This window comes from Ranitomeya imitator, chromosome 3, assembly GCF_032444005.1.
Source record: "Ranitomeya imitator isolate aRanImi1 chromosome 3, aRanImi1.pri, whole genome shotgun sequence".
In the NCBI taxonomy this organism is placed as follows: domain Eukaryota; kingdom Metazoa; phylum Chordata; class Amphibia; order Anura; family Dendrobatidae; genus Ranitomeya; species Ranitomeya imitator.
The window spans coordinates 13,199,864-13,224,099 of record NC_091284.1 but is presented as its reverse complement, the minus strand read 5'-3'; the positions used below and the strand labels follow the sequence as shown (position 1 = coordinate 13,224,099).

At 45.6% G+C, this 24,236-nt stretch overlaps 1 protein-coding gene across 3 annotated transcripts in view; it reads left to right on the top strand.

The window, feature by feature from the left end:
- The window catches only part of LOC138672486 (uncharacterized), a 429,950-nt gene that overhangs the window by 151,597 nt on the left and 254,117 nt on the right, over positions 1–24,236 (top strand). For all 3 annotated transcript variants that reach the window (XM_069760504.1, XM_069760501.1, XM_069760503.1), the window contains exon 2: positions 13,028–13,357. In XM_069760504.1, the coding sequence (XP_069616605.1) occupies positions 13,028–13,357 (330 nt within the window). The remainder of the gene's footprint in view (positions 1–13,027; positions 13,358–24,236) is intronic.

Genomic DNA, 24,236 nt, shown 5'->3' with positions numbered 1-24,236 from the left:
CATTTCTTCTCTCCAGCAGCGTTCGCTGGAGAGAAGGAATGAAAATCTATTTTTTTTTTGTTTTGTTTTTTGTTGTAAAAATAAAGTTCCTGGTTATCTCCCCCCTCCCTCCTCCTGTGCGCCCGCCCGCTGGCATTAAAATACTTACCCAGTTCCCTCGAAGCTTCCTCTTAGCGTCGCAGCTCTTCCTGTATGAGCGGTCACGTGGTGCCGCTTATTACAGTGATGAATATGCAGCTCCACCTCCCATAGGGGTGGAGCCACATATTCATCACGATAATAAGCGGCACCACGTGACCGCTCATACAGGAAGAGCTGTGACGCTGAGAGGAGTCATCAGGGGAGCTGGGTAAGTATTTTAATGCCAGCGGGCGGGCGCACAGGAGGAGGGAGGGGGTAGATAACCAGGAACTTTATTTTTACAACAAAAAAAATTTAAAAAACTGCTTTTTCATTCCTTCTCTCCAGCGAACGCTGCTGGAGAGAAGAAATGAATTCTGGATTCAGCACCCAAAGCAGGGGACAGCGCTTAACTGTAGCGCTGTCTCCTGCACGGTGCGTGTGGTACCCAGTCGGCACACGGACGGCACACGGCTGCCGCACGTGTGCCACACTGATGTGCCATGTGAGCACACGGACACGAATAACTCCGGTACCAATTTTTCCGGTACTGGAATTATCTGGACGTGTGGGACAGGCCTAAAAGACGCTTTTTATTTAGAAAACTAGTTCTTGCTGCACCGTACTTTGAGAGCTATACATTTTTCACTTTTGTGCTTATCACGCTGTATGGCGGCTTGATTTCTGCGGGATAAAATGAGGTTTTCAGTGGTACCATTTTAATTTACAGTGGGGCAAAAAAGTATTTAGTCAGTCAGCAATAGTGCAAGTTCCACCACTTAAAAAGATGAGAGGCGTCTGTAATTTACATCATAGGTAGACCTCAACTATGGGAGACAAACTGAGAAAAAAAAATCCAGAAAATCACATTGTCTGTTTTTTTAACATTTTATTTGCATATTATGGTGGAAAATAAGTATTTGGTCAGAAACAAACAATCAAGATTTCTGGCTCTCACAGACCTGTAACTTCTTCTTTAAGAGTCTCCTCTTTCCTCCACTCATTACCTGTAGTAATGGCACCTGTTTAAACTTGTTATCAGTATAAAAAGACACCTGTGCACACCCTCAAACAGTCTGACTCCAAACTCCACTATGGTGAAGACCAAAGAGCTGTCAAAGGACACCAGAAACAAAATTGTAGCCCTGCACCAGGCTGGGAAGACTGAATCTGCAATAGCCAAGCAGCTTGGAGTGAAGAAATCAACAGTGGGAGCAATAATTAGAAAATGGAAGACATACAAGACCACTGATAATCTCCCTCGATCTGGGGCTCCACGCAAAATCCCACCCCGTGGGGTCAGAATGATCACAAGAAAGGTGAGCAAAAATCCCAGAACCACGCGGGGGGACCTAGTGAATGAACTGCAGAGAGCTGGGACCAATGTAACAAGGCCTACCATAAGTAACACACTACGCCACCATGGACTCAGATCCTGCAGTGCCAGACGTGTCCCACTGCTTAAGCCAGTACATGTCCGGGCCCGTCTGAAGTTTGCTAGAGAGCATTTGGATGATCCAGAGGAGTTTTGGGAGAATGTCTTATGGTCTGATGAAACCAAACTGGAACTGTTTGGTAGAAACACAACTTGTCGTGTTTGGAGGAAAAGGAATACTGAGTTGCATCCATCAAACACCATACCTACTGTAAAGCATGGTGGTGGAAACATCATGCTTTGGGGCTGTTTCTCTGCAAAGGGGCCAGGACGACTGATCCGGGTACATGAAAGAATGAATGGGGCCTTGTATCGTGAGATTTTGAGTGCAAACCTCCTTCCATCAGCAAGGGCATTGAAGATGAAACGTGGCTGGGTCTTTCAACATGACATTGATCCAAAGCACACAGCCAGGGCAACGAAGGAGTGGCTTCGTAAGAAGCATTTCAAGGTCCTGGAGTGGCCTCGCCAGTCTCCAGATCTCAACCCTATAGAAAACCTTTGGAGGGAGTTGAAAGTCCGTGCTGCCAAGCGAAAAGCCAAAAACATCACTGCTCTAGAGGAGATCTGCATGGAGGAATGGGCCAACATACCAACAGCAGTGTGTGGCAACCTTGTGAAGACTTACAGAAAACGTTTGACCTCTGTCATTGCCAACAAAGGATATATTACAAAGTATTGAGATGAAATTTTGTTTCTGACCAAATACTTATTTTCCACCATAATATGCAAATAAAATGATAAAAAAACAGACAATGTGATTTTCTGGATTTTTTTTTCTCAGTTTGTCTCCCATAGTTGAGGTCTACCTATGATGTAAATTACAGACGCCTCTCATCTTTTTAAGTGGTGGAACTTGCAGTATTGCTGACTGACTAAATACTTTTTTGCCCCACTGTACATTCATCTTTTTTATCACATTTTATTCCACTTTTTGTCAGGCGGTATGATGATACAGAAATCGTTTTCTGCCTCGTTTTTTTTATTTTTTTACGGTGTTCATATTTATTTATGGGTCTAATATTTTTTGTATTATTTTTTACTTCTTCCCACTATGGGACTTTCACTTTTCGCAGTCTTATTGCAGTTATAAAGCGTAGTAATGCAGGAGAATAGTTATAATGTGACATAACTGTCAGTGCTGCAGACACAAGTTTCTTAGATCATGCCCTGCGCATGATCTAACTAACTTCCTAGTGTCTGGTGACCCGGATGTCGTCATGATGACTTGGATGGCAATGATCATAACTAGTGATGAGCGATATACTCGTTGCTCGGTTTTCCAGAGCACGCTCGGGTGATCTCCGAGTATTTATTAGTGTTTGGAGATTTAGTTTTCATCATGGCAGATGAATGATTTACAGCTACTAGCCAGGCTGAGTACATGTGGGGGTTGCCTGGTTGCTAGGAAATCCCCACATGTAATCAAACTGTCTAACAGTCGCAAATCATCCAACTGCGGCAGGCAAGGAAAACAAAATCTCTGAGCAGTCAGAAATACTCGGAGACCACCCGAGTGTGCTCAGGGAAAACCGAGCAACGAGTAAACTTGCTCATCACTATCCTGATCATAGATGCCATCCAGTTCACCAAATACTAGGAAGTTAATTAGATCATGTGCAGTGCACAATTGCCTCGCGGGGTCTCTGATCCAAGGGCAGAGGGGCTTTCTTCCTTTTGCCTGCTCTCTAAATGCTGTGATCACACCACTCCTGGGATTGAGAGCCGGGTGTCAGCTGTCAGAATCAGCGGCCACCTGGGGGAATCGCTGGCGCACATCGCTGGCGCCATCATGTACATGTACTGCCAATGTTGGGAATGGGATCAATAAGGCGGAACACCCTTTAGTGCCACATGAAAGTCAATACATTTGTAGGCAGCTTGTGATGTATATCTCCAGGACATCTTGTGAAGGAGAAAAAGGCTAATGAAATCAATTAAGCTAGCACTCAGCTTATCTTTTGTCAGGTACAAGCAATCATATACATCTCACTTTAAGGCCAGTCTCACATGTCCAGACAATTCTGGTACCGGAGAAAATGGTACAGGAGTTATCCATGTCCGTGTGTCCTTGTGCTCACGTGGCACACGAGGACCACACGGATCGTGCAGGAGAGACAGCGCTAGAGTAAGCACCCTCCCCAGCATGTGGTGCTGAAAGCGGCATACATCTCTTGTCCCCTGCAGCGCTCACAGGAGAGAGGAGAAGAAAAATCTTTTTTTTTTTTTTGTTAAAAATAAATTTTGGGGGTCACCTCCCGCCTCCCACCCCCTTGCGCGCCCGCTTGCAGAGAAATATTCACCCAGCTCCCACGATGCCTCCTCTCAGCGCCGGCAGCTCCTCCTGTGTGAGCGGTCACGTGGTACCGCTCATTACAGTGATGAATATGCGGCTCCACCTCCCATAGGAGCTGCCGGCGCTGAGAGGAGGCATCGCTGGAGCTGAGTGAGTATTTCTCTGCAAGCGGGCGGGCGCAAGGGGGGTGGGAGGCGGGAGGTGACCCCCAAACTTTATTTTTAACAACAAAAAAAAAAGATTTTTCTTCTCTTCTCTCCTGCGAGCGCTGCAGGGGACAAGAGATGAATGCCGCTTTCAGCACCACACGCTGGGGACAGCGCTTACTCTAGCGCTGTCTCTCCTGCACGGTCCGTGTGGTCCTCAGGCGGCACACGGGCGGCACACGGACAGCATCTGTGTGCGGTACGTGTTTACACGAACCCATTAACTTTAATGGGTCCGTGTGATCCGTGCATTCCCACGAACACTTACATGTCTCCGTGTTTTTCAAACGGACACACGGTCCGTGAAAACACGCTGACATCTGCAGAGACACATTTGAATGTGTCTACGTGAGTCAGTGTCTCCGGTACGTGAGGAAACTGTCGCCACACGTACCGGAGCCACTGACTTGTGAAACTGGCCTAAGAGATCACCCTCACAATCTATCTATGCTATTTATGATCTCTCTAATATATGTAATATTATTGTCATCTATCTCTGCATATAATGTTGATTATTGCTTTTGTAAACTAGCTTTAAATTACATAGAAAATTAGTGTAAAAGATGTTAAAAACTCATTGCATACGGACGGTGAGGAAAAAAAATCGCATTGTACACTCGTCCTATTTTTGGAAGTGATTTTTATACACTAGTTGACTGCAGCCTAAGGCCGGTTTCACATTTGCGTTTGTGTCCGCAGCGTTTCTACCGCATATATCCGAATGCGTTGTGTATTCCTATATTTAATATTAGGTACGCGTGCGTTTGTGATTGTTCGCGTTTTGCCGTGTTTGACGACGCATGCGTCTTTTCGTCGTTTCCGGCTTGGCGCGGAAATGCAACATGTAGTAATTTTTAGAAGCGTCAATTTGCTGCCTGGAAACGCATGCGGTCGATTGCGCAAGGTTTGCGCCAAAAAAAACGCATTGCTGTCAATATAAACGCATGCGTTCAGAAGCACATGCGTTTGGTTGCGTTCGTGAACGCATGCATTTCAATTGAAAAAAACATGTCTAGACACTGATAAGCCACCCCCCACATAGTAGGTGATAAAGGGATGGAGTAGACAGTTCCAGGTCACTACTCAGCAGACACTGAAGCAGAGCAGACAGACACTAGCACCTTGGAGGAAACCAGACTCTGAACAATGTGAGTATATCCTAGCCAATGCCTTTATTTTGTATTTTCTGTCTCTATATGTCCTAATTTCTGCCATTTCTTTCTTTCTACATGCATCAGAATGTCGTCTTCTTCTTTTCATGAGGAGTTTCTTCCTGGGCCGTCGGAAGTCAAGCATGTCAGTGAGGTGAGTACTTGCCTCGTCTGATTGGTAAGTATTCTTTCTTTCCATTCCTATTTCTTTACTTTTTTCTTCTGGAATCCTTTTGTATGTTGACTTTCCTATTCATGCCATTTCTCTGCATCTTTTTTCTTTCTTTTCCTTATGTTATTGACCAAACTTTAATGACTTTATTTAATTTTTAGGTTCCACAATGGGAGGATGATCTGATTGAGAATGACCTTCTCATCTCCCTGGTCCAGGAGCGAGTCCTGTTGTGGGACACCCGGGATCCACTGCACTCAAACAACGTCACGCTGCGGCACCTATGAAATGAGGTGGCCAAAGAGCTGTGGGATGGCTGGGACAACGCCCCGCCACGGGTCCGAACTGCATTTGGTAAGTATTGCACTGCAGTGTGAAGCAGCAGAGACCTTGGCCGAGCTCACTCGACTGTGTGTGATGAAAGAAACTCTCAGGAGTTTCTGTCATCACAGACAGTTGTGTGAACATGGCCAAAAGTCCTTTTTGTGCCCATTTTTATTTTTTTTAACAGTGGCCAAAGTAAACACGTTGGCGTTCGATGAAGGACCGCTTCAACAACGACCTGCGTCAAGAGAGCCGTGTTCCCAGTGGTTCAGGAGCAAGGATCCGAACGTACAATTACCATCGCGTTCTGTAATTTTTAAGACCGGTCCTTGCCCAGAGAACGTAAGTATTTCTCCCGTGCATTAGGTTGTATTGCATTGCCATAAGCTGTATGTTTCTATTTCACAGGATTTTGTGTCTTGTTAATATTTGGTATTAATTTTCTTTTTCCTATTTTCACAGCACATGGAGCACTACTGTTGGCCCAGGTTCTGGAGCGGTCCTTCATCCGACAGCCGCGGACCCGTCCCAGGCATCCAGCAGCGCAGCAGCAAGTGGGCCTGCCACACAAACTGGAGACCAGGGAGCTGGTCCATCAGGTCTTCCCCTTTCGCAGTCCTCTTCCACGGCCCCCTTTTTTTGGGGCTCCTCCTGGCAGCGGCAGAGGGCTTCGGACAGGTCACTCATGCCCGAGTTTTTGCACTTGAGCTCGGTTTTACACAAAGCAATCAAGGCTTTGGGTGACCGAATGGATGTTTCACATAACCTCTTGAATACACGAATCCAGGAGGTCACCAAAAGCCTTGACCAAGTGAAAGCCGACATCCAGAGGCCAGCTCATCATTTTTTTAACCAAATTGAGCAGGGCATGTTGGAACACCTTAAGGTACTGTCATATTTAGCGACGCTGCAGCGATCTAGATAACGATCCCGATCGCTGCAGCGTCGCTGTGTGGTCGCTGGAGAGCTATCACACAGACAGCTCTCCAGCGACCAACTATGCGAAGTCCCCTGGTAACCAGGGTAAACATCAGGTTACTAAGCGCAGGGCCGCGCTTAGTAACCCAATGTTTATCCTGGTTACCAGCATAAACGTAAAAAAAAAAAAACACTACATACTTACATTCCGGTGTCTGTCCCCCGGCGCTGTGCTTCTCTGCACTGTGTAAGCGCCGGCCAGAAAGCAGAGCACAGCGGCGCTCACAGTCAGTGCAGAGAAGCACAGCGCCAGGGGACAGACACCGGAATGTAAGTATGTAGTGTTTGGTTTTTTTTACGTTTACGCTGGTAACCAGGATAAACATCGGGTTACTAAGCGCGGCCTTACGCTTAGTAACCCGATGTTTACCCTGGTTACCAGTGAAGACATCGCTGAATCGGCGTCACACACGTCGATTCAGCGATGTCTGTGGGAGTCCAGCGACGAAATAAAGTTCTGGACTTTCTGCTCCGACCAACGATGGCACAGCAGGATCCTGATCGCTGCTGCATGTCAAACTCAACGATATCGCTATCCAGGACGCTGCAACATCACGGATTGCTAGCGATATCGTTCAGTGTGACGGTACCTTTACTCCTGATCTCCAGCTTAGTGTCATGCAGGCCTGCAATGCTGCTTACGTGCAGGCTATGCAGCAGAGTCGGTATTTTCAGCAGACAGTGGCGGCATATCCAACTGTGCCTTCACTGTCACGATTAACCTCAATGCCGACCTCTGCTGCATACCACTGCATGGCCACCTCTATTCCTAGCACTGCCGGACACCACTACAGCACCACCATGCCAAGTGCAGTTGGACATCCCACCGCCACCACCATGACAACCGCTGCTCCTGCTTGGACCTCCACTGACACCATGATGCAGCAGGACCCTGGCATGGCTTTCCATACCGCCACCACCACGATGCAGCAGGACCCTGGCATGGCCTTCCGCTCTACGAGTGCTATGGACTCTGGCATGGCTGCACGCTCTACGAGCACTATGGACTCTGGCATGGCTGCACACTCTATGAGCACTATGGACTCTGGCATGGCTGCACGCTCTACGAGCACTATGGACTCTGGCATGGCTGCACGCTCTATGAGCACTATGGACTCTGGCATGGCTGCACGCTCTACGAGCACTATGGACTCTGACATGGTTGCACGCTCTACGAGCACTATGGACTCTGGCATGGCTGCACGCTCTATGAGCACTATGGACTCTCGCATGGCTGCACACTCTACGAGCACTATGGACTCTGGCATGGCTGCACGCTCTACGAGCACTATGGACTCTGGCATGGCTGCACGCTCTATGAGCACTATGGACTCTGGCATGGCTGCACGCTCTACGAGCACTATGGACTCTGACATGGTTGCACGCTCTACGAGCACTATGGACTCTGGCATGGCTGCACGCTCTATGAGCATTATGGACTCTGACATGGTTGCACGCTCTACGAGCACTATGGACTCTGGCATGGCTGCACGCTCTACGAGCACTATGGACTCTGACATGGTTGCACGCTCTACGAGCACTATGGACTCTGGCATGGCTGCACGCTCTATGAGCATTATGGACTCTGGCATGGCTGCACGCTCTACGAGCACTATGGACTCTGGCATGGCTGCACGCTCTACGAGCACTATGGACTCTGGCATGGCTGCACGCTCTACGAGCACTATGGACTCTGGCATGGCTGCACGCTCTACGAGCACTATGGACTCTGGCATGGCTGCACGCTCTACGAGCACTATGGACTCTGGCATGGCTGCACGCTCTACGAGCACTATGGACTCTGGCATGGCTGCACGCTCTACGAGCACTATGGACTCTGGCATGGCTGCATGCTCTACGAGCACTATGGACTCTGGCATGGCTGCACGCTCTACGAGCACTATGGACTCTGGCATGGCTGCACGCTCTACGAGCACTATGGACTCTCGCATGGCTGCACGCTCTACGAGCACTATGGACTCTGGCATGGCTGCACGCTCTATGAGCACTATGGACTCTGGCAAGGTTGCATGCTCTACGAGCACTATGGACTCTGACACGGTGCAGCCAGACCCTGACAGGTCACCCACCACCACGCCACGCCATATGAGCCCACCAATACCTCCCAAAACCCATCAAACTAAAAAACACACACACAAAAAAAACAGAGAACTCTTAGCATTCCTCCCCTTCACCTCCCAATGTGTCTGTAATGTCAGGTTTGTCTCACCCTTCCAGTACGTCTCAAGCCTCTCATGTGTCAAGCCCCATCCCTGAACTACCAGACCCTTCTAGTTTCATTGCCCCTTCTCCTGTCACCCCTGCGTCGTCCATGGTTAGCCAGGCCTCAGTGCTTCACACCCCCCGTTTACATCACTCTACCCCAAGCCGGCGCAGTTAAATACATTTTTTTGGTTGTTAAAAAAATAAATACAATTTGATTTGCCACAATTATGTTTGGTTTATTGTGTCTATCGCCGCCGGCAACACACACCGTGCGCCAAGAAACTTCGCCACACACTTTATTCTTGGGCCACATCATATCTCCAGTAGTTATAAAAAAAAAAGACTGCAGCTTTGTTTGTCTTCAGTATAAAGATATGAGGTGGGCCCAAAAATAATAGATGTATTATCTCCATAATCGTATTATCTCCATAATCTCTTCTTTCTGCTGTGACTAGTGTTGAAGAGAAAATGGCGGAAATACAGTGCAGAACTCTACTGAACAGGTCAGGTGTCAAAATAACTAATTAGTTGGGAAAACTGACCTGGTGAGTAGAAAAGTGCCTTGTATAACCTCCATTTTCTCTTCTGTGTACATAATCTATTCCACACAAATTGAAGGGACGATGGCGATCACACGGCATATCTATGCTCACCTGCCCAGGTGACAGAAATAGTGAATTCATGAGGCTGTTATATGTGCATCATGAATTCATTATTTCTGACACCTGACTTGATGAGTATAGATCTCTTGAATGTGACAGTCTGTGTCCAATGGATGCTGCAGAACAGAATCAGGACGCAATGACGTCAACAAGCGTAAAGCAACATGGCTGCCATTATTAGGGTATGTTCACACGTTCAGGATTTCCATCCTTTTTTTTTCAGGACAGTTTTTTTAAAAAACTGCAGCTCTTGGCAGAAAACGCAGGTCCTTTTTTTGGTCCTTTTTTTGTCCTTTTTTGATGCGTTTTTTGATGCGTTTTTTTTATCCTTTTTTTATGCAGTTTTCTATGCAGAGACTGTGTGTTTCCTAGGAAGCTTTTTAGGGCTAAAATGGCTGAAAATACCCTAACCCTACCCCTAACCCTAACCCTAACCCTACCCCTAACCCTACCCCTAACCCTAACCCTAACCCTAACCCTACCCCTAACCCTACCCCTACCCCTATTCTAACCTTAGTGAAAAAAAAAAAAAAAAAATTCTTAATTTTTTTATTGTCCCTACCAATGGGGGTGACAAAGTGGGGGGGGGGTGTCATTTACTATTTTTTTATTTTGATCACTGAGATAGGTTATATCTCAGTGATCAAAATGCACTTTGGAGCGAATCTGCCGGCCGGCAGATTCGGCGGGCGCACTGCGCATGCGCCCGCCATTTTGTAAGATGGCGGCGCCCAGGGAGAAGACGGCCGGACGGACACCGGGACGCCGGGTAAGTATAAGGGGGGGAGATTAGGGCACGGGGGGGGCATCGGAGCACGGGGGGGGGGCATCGGAGCATGGGGGGCGGGCATCGGAGCACGGGGGGGCGGGATCGGAGCACGGGGGGGCAGCCACACTCCGCCCACGCACTTCCGCCCGCTCCCCCGCACTTCCTGCTGCAGCGGTTCTGCACATCAAATCGCAGTAAAACCCGCAGATATATTTTTGATCTGCGGGTTTTACTGCGATTTTGACCTCACAATGGAGGTCTATGGGTGCAGAACCGCTGCGGTTCAGGAAAAAGAAGTGACATGCTCCTTCTTTTTTGCCGCAGCTATTCTGCGCGGCTTTTTAAACGAAATTACGGACCATGTGCACAGCAGTGACTGTTTTCCATAGGGTTACATTGTTATGTACCCTGCATGGAAAACTGCTGCGGAACCGCAGCGGCAATACCGCTGCGGTTCCGCAGTAAAAAACGCACTGTGTGAACATGGCCTTAGCAGTATGTGGTCAGTGTTTTATATCAGTATTTGTAAGCCAAAACAAGGAGTGGAGCAATTAGAGGTCAATTACGTTATTAACATAATAACTAGCACCTCTGCCTTTATCACCCACTCCTGGTTTTGGATTACAAATACTGATATTAAATACAGACCAAATACTGCCAGTTTGAGGACAGCCTTGGTTTGTAGAGGAAAAACATAGGCGACACGGTCAACACAACCAAAACTAAAGTTTATTAATGAGAAATATTATTATCATTGTAGAAAATTACTGGTGCAGATGTAATTACAACAGGACATTTACACAATATTGTCCTGCCATGACACCCGTCCAATATCAGAATCAAAAAAGGCAGCAAATTGGTCCCGCATGTGACCAACTTCAGCAGTTGACCGCAGCGGGTGATGCTGGAAATCAGGCAGTGGGTGTGCAACTGGTTCATCCAGTTCAGTGTGGGGTCGCTCCTTTGCCATTATGTAATTGTGCAGAACCACACAGGCTTTGACCACCTCGTCGACTGTTTCCACTTTTAGATTAATGGCTGATGCAAGAATGCGCCATTTAGAGACCAGAATGCCAAAGGAACACTCTACTGTTCTTCGGGCCCTGGTCAGTCTGTAGTTAAAGATCCTTCTAGTGTGGTTCAAGTCCCTACTAGAATATGGCTTCAGTAGGTTTTCACACATCTGAAAGGCCTCATCCCCAACCATAACAAATGGCATCGGTGGACCTTGAGTGTTGGGGAGAGATTGTGGCAGGGTAAAATTGAAATTTTTGCCATACACACGATGGCCCATATTTTCGAGTTCTTGAAAGTCTGGGAATCATTGCCACGGCCAAAAGCTCCAATGTCCACGGCGATGAAGCGACAATCCGCATCGGCTATTGCCATGAGCACAACAGAAAAATATTTTTTATAGTTGAAAAACTCCGATCCTGTTCTGGCGGGTTTTATAATGCGGATGTGCTTTCCATCAACCGCTCCCAAACAGTTTGGGAAATCACACACACTCCAGAATTTTTCAGCTATTTCAAGCCACATGTCCTCGGTGGGTAGGGGTATAAACTCATCCCGGAGAACATTCCACAAAGCCCGGCAGGTGTCTGCAACTATTCCAGACAGGGTGGAAATTCCAAGCCGGTATTGGAAGTGGAGGGATGATGAACTCTCTCCGGTTGCCAGAAATCTGGAAGAAAATAATCAACAAAAAAAAATTTACAATCTATTTATGGTGTGTTTACGCTAAAGAAAGCTAGGAAAATACCCAAAACATACATGTCAGAAAACCCAAAATTTGGACTGTCGTTGGTTTAGATTTGGAACGTACCTTAATGTAACCAGCAGACGTTCCTCGGGTGGAATCCCTCTACGGAGCTGGGTGTCCTGTCTCCGTATGGTTCCTTGGACACGAGCAAGCAAATCCCGGAAAGAGTCTTGCGACATCCTTGTATATTCATGGAATTTTTCCGGGTTGGCATTAAGCTCGCCATGCAGCGTGTGATAGGTTCCCCGACTCTCACGTAGTTCGATAATGTGGTGCCTCCAAAAACGCCGACGTTGTCTCCTTCTCCATCTTTCGCGATTTCTGTCTTGCTCCCAAGCAAAAGCACAGGCAAGAAACAGCTTGATGCTTAAATCCAGGTTGAAATAAAAGCTCTCCATGCGAAGATCCATCATGGCACAGGATACAGGAGCAAAATCTGAATATTACAGCTGTTCAGGGGTCTATATAAAGAAATCCCATAATACATGCCCTCAGTAGTCACATTGGCGGTGTCTGGTTGTCTAGATTTTTCTCTTGTGAAATTTCTCATCATGCGCACAAAAAACGCAAACGCAGGAAAAACCGCATATAAACGCGTACAAAAGCGGCGTTTTTTTTTACCGCATGGGTCTAAAAAACGACGCGTTTGTACGCGTTTATATGCGTTTTTTCCACCCCTTGCGGATGCGTATTAAACACTGCGGATTTAAACACAAATGTGAAAGTAGCCTAACACCGCTGCTTCTTTATGCCACTTACTACTTTGTAGCCGATCGCAGAAAACCCCTCTGTCTGTATCGCCCATTGTGGCCGCCATTTATCTCTTCTGATTTCCCTGTATATTGGTAACAGTGAGCAGAGGTGAAAGAACTGGGGAAGGTGGAGGATAATTCCCACAAACCGATCATCCTCTTGTGTCTACACAGGTCTCGTTATCCTGGCCGCAGTACACCTCTCATCAGGAGAAGTCTATGTGCGGAGAGGATCGAACATCACTGACTGCAGCATGAAATGTCCTCATACTGACGGGGTCCTGCAACTGTACAGAGACTGTGGAGGAGAGGAGACGCCACTACTGGAGCTGTGGTGTGATAATAAGTGGCACTATAATCGCTATAAGCCGAGACTCCTCTATAACAATAGCACCGGGTGCTGGAGCCTGAGAGACGCCGGGAAGAACGACTCCTGTGTGTACAATGTGGTGTATTATGGGGATAATGGAAGATTCCTGACCACGTTACACATCACTGTACTAGGTAAGATGATGATGACCCCAGGGGAACGAGCGTAACTGCTGTATGTGGAGTCAGGAAGGAATTTGTTTCCAAAGATGGGGAAATTATTATATGCCTCATAGGGTTTTTGCTTTTACTCTGGATAAATATGTTACAGATCTCAAGAGACTTATGTCTACCTTCAACCTTAAGGCTATGTGCACATGTTCGGGATTTCTTGCAGATATTTCCAGAGTAAAACAGGACATTTTCTGCAAGAAATCCGCATGCGTTTTTACCACATTTTTCTTGCCTTTTTTTGCGTATTTTTCCGGAGGTTCCCAATCCAATAATATAGTGGGAAATCCGCAAAAAATCCATAAAATTAATGAACATGCTGCGTTTTTTACCGCAATGCGTTTTTTTTTCGCAGCAAAAAACGCATCATGTGCACAAAAATTGCAGAATGCATTCTAAATGATGGGATGCATCATGTATGCGTTTTATAGCAAAAAAAAAACACGAAAAATCTGCAACATGTGCACACAGCCTAAAACTATGAAGAAATGAGCTGCATATTCCAGATGAGGACACATGAATGCTAAGTGGTTATATTACGTCTCTGTCACACAAGTCCACGCCAATTATACTCTGTGACAATATCCTGTTCATCTTAGAAGTCGCTAATTGACATTGTGCTGTTAATTAATCTGTGATCTGCAAATGACTCTCCTAGTGTTACTCTCTAGTACAAATTCCAAAAACCATACATCCACAGCTCCTCTCTGTAGACACGCTCTGTATATACTATATATCCACAGCTCCTCTGTAGTCACACGGACTATATATACTATATATTCACAGCTCCTCTGTACTCACACACTCTGTATATACTATATATACACAGCTCCTCACTGTAGTCACACTCTCTGTATATACTATATATATCCACAGCTCCCCTCTGTAATCACACGCTCTGTATATACTATATATCAACAGCTCCTCTCTGTAGTCACACTCTGTATATACTATATATCCACAGCTCCTCTGTAGTCACACTCTGTATATACTATATATACACAGCTCCTCTCTGTAGTCACATGCTCTGTATATACTATATATCCACAGCTCCTCTCTGTAGTCACACTCGGTATATACTATATATCCACAGCTCCTCTCTGTAGTCACACTCTGTATATACTATATATCCACAGCTCCTCTCTGTAGTCACATGCTCTGTATATACTATATATCCACAGCTCCTCTCTGTAGTCACACTCTGTATATACTATATATACACAGCTCCTCTCTGTAGTCACATGCTCTGTATATACTATATATCCACAGCTCCTCTCTGTAGTCACACTCTGTATATACTATATATACACAGCTCCTCTCTATAGTCACACTCTGTATATACTATATATCCACAGCTCCTCTCTGTAGTCACATGCTCTGTATATACTATATATCCACAGCTCCTCTCTGTAGTCACACTCTGTATATACTATATATCCACAGCTCCTCTGTAGTCACACGGACTATATATACTATATATTCACAGCTCCTCTGTACTCACACACTCTGTATATACTATATATACACAGCTCCTCTCTGTAGTCACACTCTCTGTATATACTATATATATCCACAGCTCCCCTCTGTAATCACACGCTCTGTATATACTATATATCAACAGCTCCTCTCTGTAGTCACACTCTGTATATACTATATATCCACAGCTCCTCTGTAGTCACACTCTGTATATACTATATATACACAGCTCCTCTCTGTAGTCACATGCTCTGTATATACTATATATCCACAGCTCCTCTCTGTAGTCACACTCGGTATATACTATATATCCACAGCTCCTCTCTGTAGTCACACTCTGTATATACTATATATCCACAGCTCCTCTCTGTAGTCACATGCTCTGTATATACTATATATCCACAGCTCCTCTCTGTAGTCACACTCTGTATATACTATATATCCACAGCTCCTCTCTGTAGTCACATGCTCTGTATATACTATATATCCACAGCTCCTCTCTGTAGTCACACTCTGTATATACTATATATTCACAGCTCCTCTGTACTCACACACTCTGTATATACTATATATACACAGCTCCTCTCTGTAGTCACACTCTCTGTATATACTATATATATCCACAGCTCCCCTCTGTAATCACACGCTCTGTATATACTATATATCAACAGCTCCTCTCTGTAGTCACACTCTGTATATACTATATATCCACAGCTCCTCTGTAGTCACACTCTGTATATACTATATATACACAGCTCCTCTCTGTAGTCACATGCTCTGTATATACTATATATCCACAGCTCCTCTCTGTAGTCACACTCGGTATATACTATATATCCACAGCTCCTCTCTGTAGTCACACTCTGTATATACTATATATCCACAGCTCCTCTCTGTAGTCACATGCTCTGTATATACTATATATCCACAGCTCCTCTCTGTAGTCACACTCTGTATATACTATATATACACAGCTCCTCTCTGTAGTCACATGCTCTGTATATACTATATATCCACAGCTCCTCTCTGTAGTCACACTCTGTATATACTATATATACACAGCTCCTCTCTATAGTCACACTCTGTATATACTGTATATCCACAGCTCCTCTCTGTAGTCACATGCTCTGTATATACTATATATCCACAGCTCCTCTCTGTAGTCACACTCTGTATATACTATATATACACAGCTCCTCTCTGTAGTCACATGCTCTGTATATACTATATATACACAGCTCCTCTCTGTATTCACATGCTCTGTATATACTATATATCCACAGCTCCTCTCTGTAATCACACTCTGTACATACTATATATCCACAGCTCCTCTCTATAGTCACACTCTGTATATACTATATATACACAGCTCCTCTCTGTAGACACGCTCTGTATATACTGTATATCCACAGCTCCTCTCTGTAGTCACACTCTATATACTATATATCCACAGCTCCTCTGTAGTCACACGGACTATATATACTATATATTCACAGCTCCTCTGTACTCACATACTCTGTATATACTATATATACACAGCTCCTCTCTGTAGTCACATGCTCTGTATATACTATATATATCCACAGCTCCTCTCTGTAGTCACACTCTGTATATACTATATATACACAGCTCCTCTCTGTAGTCACATGCTCTGTATATACTATATATCCACAGCTCCTCTCTGTAGTCACACTCTGTATATACTATATATCCACAGCTCCTCTCTGTAGTCACACTCTGTATATACTATATATCCACAGCTCCTCTCTATAGTCGCACTCTGTATATACTGTATATCCACAGCTCCTCTCTGTAGTGACACTCTGTATATACTATATATACACAGCTCCTCTCTGTATTCACATGCTCTGTATATACTATATATCCACAGCTCCTCTCTGTAATCACACTCTGTACATACTATATATCCACAGCTCCTCTCTATAGTCACACTCTGTATATACTATATATACACAGCTCCTCTCTGTAGACACGCTCTGTATATACTGTATATCCACAGCTCCTCTCTGTAGTCACACTCTATATACTATATATCCACAGCTCCTCTGTAGTCACACAGACTATATATACTATATATTCACAGCTCCTCTGTACTCACATACTCTGTATATACTATATATACACAGCTCCTCTCTGTAGTCACACTCTGTATATACTATATATACACAGCTCCTCTCTGTAGTCACATGCTCTGTATATACTATATATCCACAGCTCCTCTCTGTAGTCACACTCTGTATATACTATATATCCACAGCTCCTCTCTGTAGTCACACTCTGTATATACTATATATCCACAGCTCCTCTCTATAGTCGCACTCTGTATATACTGTATATCCACAGCTCCTCTCTGTAGTCACACGCTCTGTATATACTGTATATCCACAGCTCCTCTCTGTAGTCACACTCTGTATATACTATATATCCACAGCTCCAATCTGTAGTCACATGCTCTGTAAATACTATATATTTACACAGCTCCTCTGTAGTCACATGCTCTGTATATATTATATATCCACAGCTTCTCTGCAGTCACACGCCCTGTATATACTATATATCCACAGCTCCTCTTAGTAGTCACACTCTGTATATACTATATATCCACAGCTCCTCTGTAGTCACACGCTCTGTATACACTATATATCCACAGCTCCTCTCTGTAGTCACACTCTCTGTATATACTATACATCCACAGCTTCTCTCTTTAGTCACACGCTCTGTATATACTATATTGTAACACCCCAGGCTCCTTGTTGTTACAGTGACATTGCGTTCCTCATGGGAAGAGTGATGTCACGCTTGGAAGCGATGAAGGATCTCTTTATCAGGTATTTACAAACATGCAACATATGCTCATACTCCACGCTCTGTATATACTATATATCCACAGCTCCTCTTTGTAGTCACACGCTCTGTATATACTATATATCCACAGCTCCTCTATGTAGTCACACACTCTATATACTATATTTCCACAGCTCCACTCTGTAGTCACTTGCTCTGTATATACTATATATCCACAGCTCCTCTGTAGTCACACACTCTGTATATACTATATATCCACAGCTCCTCTCTGTAGTCGCACGCTCTGTATATACTATATATCCACAGCTCCTCTGTGTAGTCACACACTCTATATACTATATTTCCACAGCTCCACTCTGTAGTCACACGCTCTTTATATACTATATCCACAGCTCCTCTGTAGTCACACACTCTGTATATACTATATATCCACAGCTCCTCTCTGTAGTCGCATGCTCTGTATATACTATATATCCACAGCTCCTCTATGTAGTCACACACTCTGTATATACTATATTTCCACAGCTCCTCTGTAGTCACACGCTCTTTATATACTATATATCCACAGCTCCTCTGTAGTCACACGCTCTGCATATACTATATATCCACAGCTCCTCTATGTAGTCACACGCTCTGTATATACTATATTTCCACAGCTCCACTCTGTAGTCACACACTCTGTATACACTATATATCCACAGCTCCTCTGTAGTCACACACTGTAGTCACACGCTCTGTATATACTATATTTCCACAGCTCCACTCTGTAGTCACACACTCTGTATACACTATATATCCACAGCTCCTCTGTAGTCACACACTCTGTATATACTATATATCCACAGCTCCTCTCTGTAGTCGCACGCTCTGTATATACTATATATCCACAGCTCCTCTATGTAGTCACATGCTCTGTATATAATACATAGCCACAGTTTACCTCTGTAGTCATACTCTATATATACTATAGATCCACATCTCTCTGTAGTCACACGCTCTGTATATACTATATATCCACAGCTCCTCTCTGTAGTCACACACTCTGCATATACTATATATTGTATCTACAGCTGCTCTCTGAAGTCACAGTGTCTGTATATACTATACATCCACAGCTTCTCTCTGTAGTCACACACTCTGTATATACTATATGTCCACAGCTCCCCTCTGTAGTCACAGTGTCTGTGTATACTATATATCCACAGCTCCTCTTTGTAGTCATGCTGTCTGTATATATTATATGTCAGGCACATGAGGTATTTGACTGTCTATGATCACGCACACTGAGCTCTGCTATGTCCTTAAAGTTGAGCACAGACAGGATGTGGGCCATTCCGACCCCCCCTCTTCTCACTCTGCCTGCTGCCTATGTGTGTAATTCAAAATCCTCACTAGAATCACTGAAGAAGTTTTATGGCTTTTAGCTGCAGCAGACAAGTCTCCCTTAACTACTCATTCCTTCCTCACAACCAACACCAGCCAAAACTGGTATAGCCACTTTCAAACTACAGGGATCTCTTTGTTCTATTACAGTGATATATATGGGCACCGATCTGTGCTAGAGATATAAGAATTATATACTTCGGATGTCCATCGATAGATCTGTCACTCACTGAAAGCGCTAGCAACTAAACGCAACGAGTGCAAAGAGTGGATTTCTTCGTAAGCGGCTCAGGTAATTGCTCCATGTTAAAAGAATCGCCCCGACATGGCACACCTCGTGATCCAGGGGTGTTTTTCAGATATGAGAATCCTGCAGCGAGCTAGGCATAAAAATAGTTTGCCTACGTCTAAGTAAAGGGGAGGTTTCAGCCTCTAAGTGATGTCACCACAGGGGGAGTCCCTGGGTCTTAGGCTAGGAAATATCTGTGTGAAGCAGCAGTCTTCAGTGTCTTTTGTCCGGGGGCTAGTTGCTCTATAGATGTGACATGCTGTAACGTTCGCACCCTGACTGGTTGGCGCGGGCATCTGGGGGTGTGGCCCCACTGGACCGCTGACCAGACTACCCTGGAAGGGGCATAACTAAGTAGCTTCCTAGGTGTTCGCTGGAGCCTCTGATGGTGAGGTCAGACTTGTGTGGCAGGTGGCTACCAGGTACCACTCCAGGGTGGTGTCTGGCTGTATCTGCTGATCCCACTGGGGGACAGGACACAGGCAGGCATGGCTGTGACACTTACAGGCAGACAGGTACTGCAAAAACACTGGCGGGCAATCGGGCATGACAGACACTGGCAGGCAGGTGGACATGGCGGACACTCTGGCAGACAGACGGGCACGGCTGGCACATTGGCAGGACTGGCAGACAGGGCTGGAACTCTGGCAGGTCAGGTAGGTACCGGAATATATACTTTGTATATGGAAACAGCTAGGAACCTGTTCTGACAAGAGATTATAGCAGAACAGGTAGGAACCTGTTCAGACAGGAGAGTATATAGGAACCTGTTCAGACAGAAGAGTAAATGGAAACAGGTTGGAACCTGTTCAGATAGGAGCAGAAACGTAGGAGCGGAACAAGGCAGAACCGCAAGGAGCGGAGCACTAGAGCGGAGCCGCAGAGTGCAGAGCCGAGAGCAAAACGAAACCACAGAGTGCAGATCTGAGAGCAGAGCTAAGCCACAGAGTGCAGAGCAAAGCCACAGAGTGCAGAGCTGAGAGCAGAGGAAAGCCACAGAGTGCAGAGCCGAGAGCAGAGTAAAGCTACAGAGTGCAGAGCCGAGAGCAGAGCAAAGTCACAGAGTGTAGAGCCGAGAGCAGAGCAAAGCCACAGAGTGTAGAGCCAAGTGCAGAGCAAAGCCGAGAGCAGAGAGGTGCAGAGCCACAGGTATTGGCGAACAGAGCAGAGAAGTGCAGAGCCAAGGATAGTGGCGAGCAAAGAAGTGAATACAGATGTACACACAGCAGAGTGGGAATGGAAAACACACAAAGAAACAACAGGAACGGACATAGACCAGAGTTCAGACAGGAACAGACACGGATACTAGAACTAGACACAGATAGGCCTGCATATTGCAGCCTTCAGAGCCAGGAAACAGAACACGACCTGGCAGCTCAGTAGCAAAAATTGAGGGAAATTGTTTGCTCAGGGATCCTCTAATGGGTGAGGACGGCTTAAGTATCAGAGGCCTCTAGGCAATTGGCCAGGGACACCATAGGGAGGTACACGCAGTCTCAATAAGAATCTGGATTTGCCAGCGCTGCCCCCCTATGCACACAGCCAGGAAGTGTACACAGAGCGAGCAGCCATGAGGCACACGGCATGGAGCCGGCAGCAGACAGAACTCACAGCCTGGCCCAGGGTGAGTTGATGTATCAGGCCGGTGGGGGATGGAAAGCCATGCAGTGATGCCGGCAGGGTTGTTACGCATGCATCTTGATGTGTCTCCTGAGCACATGGGCAACCAGGAGGGGAAATGATCTGAACGACGAGTGTTCTTTTTTCAGTTTTAATCCTTTTTTTATTTGTAATTGTATTGTACATATGTTAATGTCTCCATTATAATATCTTTTTATACTTTGTAAACACTGCCTACCTTTTTTGGGGGTAAAATCTACAATTTATTAGCTTGTCTCTCCTTGTTCTATAGCGAACTGTCGTGTCCTCTGAGGTGAATTACGCTACTGATTTGGATTGGCTCCAGACCCGTTAACAAATAAGAGAATCAGAGCTGGTGGCAGCATATTTTGTCCTGTGCAATTGGGCATCATTGCAGCGACCGGCGGCATTGATAATTATTGTTCCCGCCTGTGTGGGAGTAGTTATATCACCTGTTGTGAATTCTGTTGTCGAGCTCCCTCCTGTGGTCGTGAATGGTACTTCGGCGAGTTCTGTCTATGGACTCCCTCTGGTGGCTGTGAGTGGAGCTGCTGCTTCTGAGGTTCCTTACACAGGTGACGTGGTTTATCCTGTGGTTGGCTGCTCTATTTAACTCCACTCAGATCGTTACTCCATGCCAGCTGTCAATGTTCCTGCATTGGTTCAGTTCGCTCTTGGATCTTTCTGGTGACCTGTCTATTCCAGCAGAAGCTAAGTTCCTGCTAGTTATTATTTGTTCATTGTTTCCTTGTCCAGCTGGATATCATGATTTTGTCTTGCTAGCTGGAAGCTCTGGGATGCAGAGTGGCATCTCCGCACCATTAGTCGGTGCGGAGGTCTTTTTGCGCACTCTGCGTGGTCTTTTGTAGTTTTTTGTGCTGACCGCAAATATACCTTTCCTATCCTCTGTCTGTTTAGTAAGTCTGGCCTCCCTTTGCTGAAATCTGTTTCATTTCTATGTTTGTGACTTCATCTTAACTCACAGTCAATATATGTGGGGGGCTTCCTTTGCCTTTGGGGAATTTCTCTGAGGCAAGGTAGGCTTTATTTTCTATCTCTAGGGCTAGCTAGCTCTTAGGCTGTGAAGAGGCATCTAGGGAGAGTCAGGAACGCTCCACGGCTATTTCTAGTGTGTGTGATAGGATTAGGGGTTGCGGTCAGCAGAGTTCCCACATCCCAGAGCTTGTCTTGTGTCAGTTTAACTATCAGGTCGTGCCGGGTGCTCCTAACCACCAGGTCATAACAGTACAGCTGGCCCAAAGTATTAATGCATCTCAATAGAGGGATAAGAGAAGTTCTGAGACCATTTTTTTTTTCTTTGCACTGTGTTTTGTCTTTCTTTTCCCCTAGACCTTTGGGTGGTTCAGGACACAGGTGTAGATATGGACATTCAAGGTCTGTCCTCTTGTGTGGATCATCTCACTGCAAGGGTTCAAAACATTCAAGATTTTGTGGTTCAGAATCTGATGTTAGAGCCTAGAATTCCTATTCCTGATTTATTTTCTGGGGATAGATCTAAGTTCTTGAATTTCAAAAATAATTGTAAACTGTTTCTAGCTTTGAAACCACGCTCCTCTGGTGACCCCGTCCAACAAGTAAAAATCATTATTTCTTTGTTGCGTGGTGACCCTCAAGACTGGGCATTTTCCCTTGCGCCAGGAGATCCTGCATTGCGTGATGTTGATGCGTTTTTTCTGGCGCTTGGATTGCTTTATGATGAACCAAATTCAGTGGATCAGGCAGAGAAAATCTTGCTGGCTTTGTGTCAGGGTCAGGATGAAGCGGAGGTGTACTGTCAGAAGTTTAGAAAGTGGTCTGTGCTTACTCAGTGGAATGACTGTGCCTTGGCGGCAATTTTCAGAAAGGGTCTTTCTGAAGCCCTTAAGGATGTCATGGTGGGATTTTCCACGCCTGCTGGTCTGAATGAGTCTATGTCCTTGGCCATTCAGATCGATCGGCGCTTGCGTGAGCGCAAAGCTGTGCACCATTTGGCGGTATTCTCTGAGCATAGGCCAGAGCCTATGCAGTGTGATAGGACTTTGATCAGAGCTGAACGGCAAGAACACAGACGTCGGAATGGGCTGTGTTTTTACTGTGGTGAATCCACTCATGCTATCTCCGATTGTCCTAAGCGCACTAAGTGGTTCGCTAGGTCTGCTACCATTGGTACGGTACAGTCTAAATTTCTTTTGTCCGTTACTCTGATTTGCTCTCTGTCGTCCTATTCTGTTCTGGCATTTGTGGATTCAGGCGCTGCCCTGAATTTGATGGACTTGGAGTTTGCCAGGCGCTGTGGTTTTTTCTTGGAGCCCTTGCAGTATCCTATTCCATTGAGAGGAATTGATGCTACGCCTTTAGCCAAGAATAAGCCTCAGTACTGGACTCAATTGACCATGTGCATGGCTCCTGCACATCAGGAGGATATTCGCTTTTTGGTGTTGCATAATCTGCATGATGTGGTCGTTTTGGGGTTGCCATGGCTACAGGTCCATAATCCAGTGTTGGATTGGAAATCTATGTCTGTGTCCGCCTGGGGTTGTCAGGGGGTACATGGTGATGTTCCATTGTTGTCAATTTCGCCTTCCACTCCTTCTGAAGTCCCTGAGTTTTTATCACATTACCGGGATGTATTTGAAGAGCCCAAATCTGGTGCCCTACCTCCTCATAGGGATTGCGATTGTGCTATTAATTTGATTCCTGGTAGTAAGTTTCCTAAGGGCCGACTGTTTAATTTATCTGTGCCAGAGCACGCCGCTACGCGGAGTTATATAAAGGAATCCTTGGAGAAAGGTCATATTCGCCCGTCGTCATCACTGTTGGGAGCAGGGTTCTTTTTTTGTGGCCAAGAAGGATGGCTCTTTGAGACCTTGTATTGATTACCGCCTTCCTAATAAGATCACAGTCAAATTTCAGTATCCTTTGCCACTGCTGTCTGATTTGCTTGCTCGTATTAAGGGGGCTAGTTGGTTCACCAAGATAGATCTTCGAGGGGCGTATAATCTTGTGCGAATTAAACAGGGCAATGAATGAAAAACAGCATTTAATACGCCCGAGGGCCATTTTGAGTACCTGGTTATTCCATTCGGGCTTTCTAATGCTCCATCTGTGTTTCAGTCCTTTATGCATGACATCTTCCGAGAGTACCTGGATAGATTCATGATTGTATATTTGGGTGACATTTTGGTCTTTTCGGATGATTGGGAGTCTCATGTGAAGCAGGTCAGAATG